Raw genomic sequence first — 8,498 nt, forward strand, 5'->3', positions numbered from 1 at the left:
GGAGATCACGGGAACTGCTCGTGATGAAAATACGCCATGGTGTTTCTAAAACTAGCAAAAGCGGTCAGGGGAAGAAGGCATCTGGGGCTATTATCAAACGAATCATACGTACCCGGTGCGACCGGCCGAAATTTCTCAAGATAAGAAATGTTTCCCCCACAAGAAAAAAAAAAGAGATAACAAATGTTTGCTGAACCAAGTCGGACATGAAACAACATCATGAGTTGCAATTCTCAAACCATGCATGGCCAGAATGCAAGTGCCATAAAGATTATAAATAGCTGCTTCTCATCTTGTGATTCAGTCTCAATATATCAAGAAGATTTTTGCATCAAGCTGACCAGACCATTTAGACAAAAATGTTTTGCCTGGCCTTTGTTTCTGTCACGGCGGTAATTTTCTCCAGCAAACTTCCTGGTTGGTGCCATCAGACAGGCAAACTCGAAGATTTGAAACATGGACACTGCAACAGGGTAAAGAGAAGATGCAACAAAAGGTGTTGCCTCCTGGTTTTAAACCAAGCTCAGGTCCAACTACTCATCCAAAAGAACGCGCAGCAGCTAAAATCCATTTTCATGAGTTTCACCAAACAACAAAGACGCAGGCTTCCAGTACAGTACCAAAGGATAGAAAGCTGGAAACTGATTATGGCGGTAACAACTAACAGGGCTGTCGTTACAGACATATTCAGAGAGACATGAGGCTTCAGACCACCATCACAAGCGAGCATGTATCGCATCCCAAGCGGTGTCAGGGGGACGCCTGGTTCTGCGGTAGACCGAGGCAAGGGACGCATAGGCTTCTGGAAACTGAAACCTATACAAAACATGACGATGCAATAAGTTTGGTTTCGAATTCCAAGATCTCAACTGACATAGACGGATAATAGCTTGGCTAGCAGTTTGATGTAGAAGAACTATCATGCAACTTTAGCAACTGTTTTTTCTCTCAATGTGGCATCGACCAAATTTTATTTTTTTACACAAAAGTTTAGCATTGTGACAGCAACATATTACGTATATGATCACTCAGATACATCAGCACTCAAGAGGGTTTCAGACTTCAGACACTAGTGAGACAGGCATGCAATTTGGCCATCAAACACTAGTCATGAAACTGACAACAGGCTAGTAAGAACACTGAAACAAATGAGGCAGTACACTATCACCCCTCAGTTGAAGATTTTTAGAAAATTTAATGTGCCAACTAGAACAAGAGCAAAGATAAAACTCAATTTCAAGACGAAAATGACTACTATTTCCATCAGTAATTAAACAGTAAAAGAACACAGGATCAAACCCAAATGATTTTTTTGCATGGATGGAACAGATTTAAGACACAACCGATTTATAGGCACAACGGCAGCAGTAACTATTGTATTATCATCAGTAATAACAAAGCAATTAATTTCGGTGAAACCTAACAGTCGTTCTGAACTACGCCAGCACACAATCCAATAATGGACACTGAATATAAATAGATTTCAAAAGGGTCTCATAAACTCGAGTGTTATTTAATTCCAACAGAGGTGATAAAACAAGTAGGAATATCATAGGAAAAAATGAAGAAATGACAAAGGTTACTTACAGTATGAGTGATGCTAATTTGATCACGAAGTATGCCACATGTACTCAAGAACTTCAGAATTTTGTGAACTCCCTCATCCACCTTTCTACATTCAATGTTGACAACCTTAAGTGGGAGCATACAAATGATTGTTCTATCTTTTCTTCTGCTCCTGTTGCTCTAACGAATTTCTGTGATACAATTTAGTTAGATCAACAGAATATACATAACAGTTCCTTTAACAATACAACAATGTCTTCATATATATATACATATATATATATAGGTTATACCTCAGTGCTACCAAGCTGAAGAGTGAGCACCTCAAGAACTGGAGAGTGTTGGAGAATGCACAGTAGGTCAATAGTCGTAAACCACTCATTGAGTGATAGAGTCTTTAGTTTGTCAAATATGGGGCAGCATTCTAAATCCCATCTATAGATAAACTGCACAAATAGCAAGCAAACAAAATGGAACTTTGAGACTCAAGAAGAAATCATTTCCGGTAGTAGGAACATTGGGTAGATACTTTAATTTCAAACTACCAAATAGCAAAGGAACAAAAAAGAACAGTGAGACTCAAGAAGGCGAAACAATTTAAGTAAGTAGGAAGTTTGGGTAGATACTTTAACTTCAGGCATAAGGAAAGACAGAACTACAGCTCAAGCCCTGGAAATACATTTTATCCAATCAAGCTACAATGTTATAAAAATTATTAATTTAAAACCCATTGGTAGAGATAAAAGTAGCAACCTATGGTAATGAGAACAAGTATATGCAGGTCTAACAGTGGACAGAGATGTTACAGAGAATCCATGCTTGGCACATAACAAAAAGAGTGAAAAAGGAAGTAAGTGTAAATGTACCAGTTCTAAATAAGCATCGCCTACCAACTCCAAACTCACAGCATTGGACAAACCATGGAGAAGCACACCCTCGTCAACTGGATAAGCACGACAGCTGCAGTCCTCATACTCACAGTTCTGCCGGTTACTATGACAAGAATCATAGCAACTATTGTGAAGCCAAACATAAGCTGTTTCTAGAGATGGCATGTATTCAAGGGAAGGGGTCAAGCCATCAAAATTATCAAGTTGCAGTGAGATAAGACCCGGGGTAAATATCCGAATGTGAAACTTCGTAGGGAAGGAACAGAAGTCGGTAATGCAGAGACGCTTTAGCGATTTGGAAGATATCCTGCGTGCATCAATGTAGCAATCTTGCATCTCTAGTTCCTCCAATACCGAGCAGCGCGAGAAATTCAGAGTGGAGCGTTTTAGGTCAACCCGTTTAAGGTGTAGGATCTTCAAGTGCTGGGAGATGAGAGGCACATCGAGTACTAGTGGGTCATACTCGACGTCATTATCATCATCTTCTTCAGTAGCAACACTGAGCAGGAGCTCCTTAACTTGGCACTTTAGAGCGTACTGGATCAACAGCATGGTGTTTGTGTATGTGCGCTCATCATCATCATCATCAAGACAGCCAACGATCTTGCACTTGTCGAGAGGTGAGTCCCCGCGGAGGTGGATGAAGAGGTTCACCAGCTGTTTGAAACGTTCGGAGCTCGGGAAACTCGACTGGTCAAAGATGAGTGGCAGGCTGGTGGTGCGCCTCCAATGGTCACGCCACCCGGTGTCGAGCACGCAAGTCTGCAGGGCATCAGCCGCAGGCAGAAAGGACACCACGTGCCGAAGGAGGTCGTCAGGGAGGTCACCGGATTGACCCTTGCCGCTCGCCGCTGTCTTGCTGAGCATTCCGTCGAACAGGTGACGCGCCCTGCTGGAGCGGAAGAAAGAAGGAATCAGCAGAAGAAAAATGGGGAATGCAGAATCACCAGATCGGGGAATCCAACAGGCAGCACCACCTGAGCTCGACCCGTGAATCCGAGAGCAGGCGGGCACCGACGTCTCCAAGCTCGTCGAGGGGAGCTCCCGCGGTCAGGCCCTGCCCCGATTTCTTCCGGAGCCGCCGGAGCTCGCCCCGTCCGTGAGCGAGAGGTGGGCGGCGCGAGCAGACGAGCAGTTCGAGGGCGGAGCAGGTGGGGCGGGATTCAACAATGAGGAGGAGCGCCGCCGCGGGTGGATACTGGAAAGTGAAAATGGCCGCGGCGTCGTGGTGACGGACACAGAATCCTATTTTGTCTAGCCAGGCCCGGTCTAGCGAGCGGCCGGCTGCTGGCTACACTTTGCGAGCGAACGGCCTAAAATTGCAAGTTTTGGTTCCTTGATAATCTATAAATAGCAATTATCTAGTGTGTGTTTTTTTGTCACTTAGTGAATATTTTTGTTAGTATTAAATGTGTACAGTAAATGCGTACAGACTAGTACTCCCTCCGTCTCAGTTTACAAGTCATGCGCGTATACCTAGGTTGTCAATTTTATCACCTTAATATAAACTATATAACGCAAAAATTATACCTTTTAAAAATAGAGAATCTAAAATTTATATTAATATACTTTTTATAATATATGACTTGTATTAGGTTGGTCAAATTGATGACCTAGGGGTACGCGCACGTCCTGTAAACTGAGAGAGAGTGAGTATGTGAAACACATTTATTCTCGCCTCTTAAATCTTTAAAAAGTCATATCTTTTAAACCACGGGTTGGAATTCAGATCCGTTTTCACATTTGGATTTTTTTATGCTAGATCTCGCATGAGTATGTTTTGACGAATTTTTTTATGCCAATTTTGGTGCTATATGGTGCAACTAAAGTACTGCACTGTGCAACTAGACTATATTGCCGCGCCAACCGAGTATATGTGTGTAACTAGTCCTGCCAACTAAATACCAATGCGTGTGCAACTAGTGTCCTGTCAACTAACCATCAATGTGTGTGCAACTAGACTATATTACAAGTCAACTAAGCATATGTGTGTGCAACTAGTCTTTCTGCCAACTAAACATCAATTTGTGTGCAACTAGACTATGTTACAAGCCAACTAAACATCAATGCGTGTGCAACTAGACTACATTACAAGCTATGACAATTCATATGCGACTCTGCGGACCAGATTGTGCAACTCGGTGGCCATGCATGTGCCAACTAGGACTACTATGTGTGCAACTACAACTACTGTGGATGCAGCTCTAAAAAACTGGGTTTGAAAAAATTGCACCATACATTACTAAAGTTGCACAATGCAGTACTGAAATTGCACAATATAGCGCCAAAGTTGGCATCAAAAAAAATTCGTCGAAACATACTCATGGGGATCTAGTTTCAAAGATCTCGCCGCAAAGAATCCAACAAAGAAAACGAAACTGAATTCCGACGTGTGGTTTAAAAGATATGGCTTTAAAAGAATTTGAAATCCCAAAATAAAAGTACGTGGATCTGTTTTCTTTAACTCATGAGACTAGTGTGAACACATTTAATGCCAGCACCCATATGCGCTACGAGACAAAAAAATACACATGCATGTGTGTGGCAGACGTGGCCGCTCGCGAGCGCCAGATAGTGCGCGTGCACTTTCTAGTATTTAGGTTTTGTCTAAGAGCATCTCCAGCCGTTGGCCCACCAGGAGGGGTTAAAAATCGCCCCTGGGGCGCACCGGCGCTAACCCGCGCGCTGGGGGCGTGATGCCCCCCAGTCGCCGCTCCCCGCCGCCCGCCCTCGCAGTTCTACATGCCGAGTAGGCTATAGAACCGCGTGTAGTCGTCGCCGTCGTCATCGTCGTCATCGTTGCCTCCTCCGCCGCCGTCGTCCCTGCTGCATCCCTCCCCCGGTTGGCGCGGCGGGTTGGACGGTTCAGGGGCGGCCTCCTCGTCGTCGCTGTCGAGGATGAAGACGTCGTGCTCGTCCTCGCGCCCGCGCTTGCGGGCTTCGATATCCTCCAGGGCCCGGCGCTACCGGACCATCTCGTCGCGGAGGTAGTCGTCCCGCGCCCACTGCAGGGCGTCCTCGTCGGAGAAGCCACGCCGGGCTATCTCCTCGTACTCCGGGGGGAGGCTGGGCTCCGGCTTGGGCTCGACGAGGATGAAGCCGCCGGATGGGGGGTTGGAGTCGCTGATGCGGATGCGGGAGGAGCTGCGGGTGCGCGCGCTGACCGGCGTGTCCTGGGGCTCCGGCTTGACAGGGCGCAGGCAGGGAGAGCCCGACGAGCGGCCGGACGAGGAGGAGGACGCGTCGGGCCGCTCCATGCGCCTCGGCGTCCAGGAGCTCCCACGGTGCGTGAGAAGGTCGGGGGAGCGGGGTACTCGAGGCGCAGCGTGTTGCCGCCCTCGATGTACTCGAGGACGGCCTCCAACGTGCGGTCGGGTACGCCCCACCACCAGCGCCGTCCCTCGGAGTTGATCCTGCCGGAGGGCACGACGCCGTTCGTCGCCTCGAGCTGCTCGGCGTGTCGGCGGAGGAAGTAGGGCTCCCAGAGCGGGCTGTCGGGGGTGTACCGCGGGCCTTCCCTCGCCGCCCGTGGCAGGGACGCGCGGATGCGTGCGATCTCCGCACGCCGCGCCACCCCGTGTGGGCGGTGGTGGCACGGGCACGCCGCCAGCGCTGATCCTCCATGACCCGGGCACCCACATGTCCGGCGGGGCCGGGTACTCGGCCTCGATGGCGGCGGCCGAAACCATTCGCCGCCGCGCCGTCGCCTGGGAAGCGCTCGGCCATCCTTCTGAGCTGGAGAAGGCGAGAGGAGGAAAAGGGAGAAGTGGGCGCGTTGGCGGTGTAGTATGCGTGCGTATCTCCGGCGCGCTGGTCCTCGGCTTATATAGGCAGAAGCGCCACGCGGTAGGCTGGCTGGCGCGTTACGCGTGGCGGGAGACGTGGCGGCCGAGGGGACGCGCGTCGCCCGGACTTCACTGTGCCGCCTGTAAGGCATCAATGGAGGCTGACCGGCGCGGCAGCGCGCGCAGCTTTGGCATTGATTCGCCGCGGGAAACGAGGCGATGAGGACGACGAAACGGCGAGAGGGGAGCCGAGTCGCTGACGCGGCTGGCCCACGGCGCTTTAGCGCCATAAAAGATTCGCCCGGCGCCCCCAAGCGACCCCCAGCGCGCCGGGTTTGGGTTGGGTCCGCCGGCGCCAACTTCGGCCCGAGCCGGCGAAAAATGGGCCCCTGGGGACGCGACTGGGCCGATTTTTTGGCGTCGGCGGCCGAAAAATCGTCTGGGGGCCTTGTTGGGGACGCGGCTGGAGATGCTCTAATGCGTTTGGTTGCTCGAGCCGATTTCGGCGCGTTTACATAAGACTGAGGAAAATAGCCTATAAATCAGGGATTGCATACTGTTTGGTTACCCGTATATATAGGTTAGCTGTATGAGGCAACAAATTTTGACCCGTTGTTTGGTTGGCCACATAGCATTAGGCGCACATATGACATGTTGTTTGTGTTGTCATCACTTATCATTAGTGATGACCTTACCACACACGATCTTAACAATTTCACTCATAGCTACGAAACAAATTATGGTTCGTTCTAACTACTATCAAATGAAAATACACATTATTAAGAGCGAAATGGCTAAATGGGGAAAGTTCATCATCCCTCCTCTTCCTCTTACCTCTTCCGCTGTTGTTGTTGTTCCTCTTCGTCTTCCTCATCTGCTGTTGCTCTTACTCTTCTTCTTCTTTAGATTCTTGTCTGACCTCTGTTATCCCACATTGCGTGTGCCCACTCCAGCCTTTTGTTCTTCCAGGCTTCGTTGTCAAATGACTCAACACCATTGCCACCGAGGTCAAGATCGTTAGGCGTCACCTCTCCTTCCTTGGGCACAAGTTCATCAACACCTCATTGAAGGATCCAGTTATGCAGAATGCAACATGCAAGAACAAGCTTGACCGGGTAGGGTAAGGGTGGAATGGCTTATGATCCAGGATTTTAAACCTATTCTTCAGAGCTTCAAATGCCGTCTCAACTGTTACTCTAAGGCTGGAGTGTCTGAGATTGAACAGTTCCTGAGGAGTCCTAGGATAGTTCCTACCAGAGAACTCGTTCAGATGGTACCTAGTTTTCCTGAAGGGTGAAAGAACACCTGGCCGACATGCATAGCCAGCATCTCCTAGGTAGAACTTGCCATCAGGACGACAGATGTTGTCACTGAGTATGTTAGCATCATGTGCTGACCCTTCCCAGTCAGCCAGCACATAGGTGAACTTCAGATCGAAGTCAACAACAGCAAGCACATTCTGACATGTGTAGTGCTTCCTCCCCCTGAATGTTGCAGCTTGTGACCTCGGCACTCTAGCAGTGACATGAGTATCATCTATTGCCCCAATGCAATCCTGAAATAGCAATACAATATTGTGTTAGTGCTCACCTTGAACTATCCAAGCATATCAAGCAATGAACTACATACGCAGTGCTCACCTTGAAGTATGGATACCATCTTGAGCTTGTGCGAATCTTGGTAGGAGTCTGACCAGTTGGTGACTTGATCATCTCTCCTCTGAGCTCCCCAACAGCGTACGACACTTGCTTAAAGTACCTTGAGATGGTCTCCATTGCCCTCCTGAACGTGTTGTGGATAACCCTAAACCTATGGTTAAGGCCAACAATATGAAGGAACATGACGACTTGCTCTTTCACACTGGCGGATGCTATTTTCTAGCAGCCCCCTGGTCCTAAAGGTCTGAACAAGTCTGGCAAATGGTGCCTTTCATTCTAAGCATCCACAGATCATGTGTGTCGTTGCAGTTGGATATGTAGTTCAGATTAGCGATCATCTCCTGCTCCCGCATAAGCAGTCGAGCATATCTGATGAGAGGTCTCTCAGCACGACGAACAACTCGCTTGTGCATGAACATGACCCATGCCTGAATCACAGCTATCATTGCTCCTTCCTGAAGTACCAGCCGCATCCGTGCATCCATAACCTAGTCTACATCGAGGGTGCGTTGAGCAACGGGGAAATCGATCCTACACCTTGCCTAACGGCCTAACAACGCACTTAACATAGGGGAGAGGCGGTGTTGCTTACCGGTATC

General features: G+C 48.6%; 1 protein-coding gene across 1 annotated transcript; it reads right to left on the reverse strand.

Moving 5' to 3' along the window:
* Positions 1–254: 254 nt before the first annotated feature.
* On the reverse strand, positions 255–3,728 carry LOC119325444 (putative FBD-associated F-box protein At5g56820). The gene is made up of 5 exons (XM_037599191.1): positions 3,434–3,728; positions 2,433–3,348; positions 1,860–2,012; positions 1,588–1,757; positions 255–816 (listed from the first exon to the last, which is right to left on the reverse strand). The coding sequence occupies exons 2-4, from the start codon at positions 3,321–3,323 to the stop codon at positions 1,641–1,643; spliced, it is 1,161 nt and encodes a 386-aa protein (XP_037455088.1). The 5' UTR covers positions 3,324–3,348; positions 3,434–3,728; the 3' UTR covers positions 255–816; positions 1,588–1,640.
* Positions 3,729–8,498: the final 4,770 nt, after the last annotated feature.

Source organism: Triticum dicoccoides, chromosome 6B (genome assembly GCF_002162155.2).
Source record: "Triticum dicoccoides isolate Atlit2015 ecotype Zavitan chromosome 6B, WEW_v2.0, whole genome shotgun sequence".
Classification (NCBI taxonomy): domain Eukaryota; kingdom Viridiplantae; phylum Streptophyta; class Magnoliopsida; order Poales; family Poaceae; genus Triticum; species Triticum dicoccoides.

Coding starts and splice junctions, on each gene's coding strand:
- LOC119325444 (XM_037599191.1), bottom strand. CDS start 3,323: ATGCTCAGCAAGACAGCGGCGAGCGGCAAGGGTCAATCCGGTGACCTC. Junction 2,013..2,432: donor GCGATGCTTATTTAGAACTG/GTACATTTACAC, acceptor CTATTTGTGCAG/TTTATCTATAGATGGGATTT. Junction 1,758..1,859: donor TTCAGCTTGGTAGCACTGAG/GTATAACCTATA, acceptor ATTGTATCACAG/AAATTCGTTAGAGCAACAGG.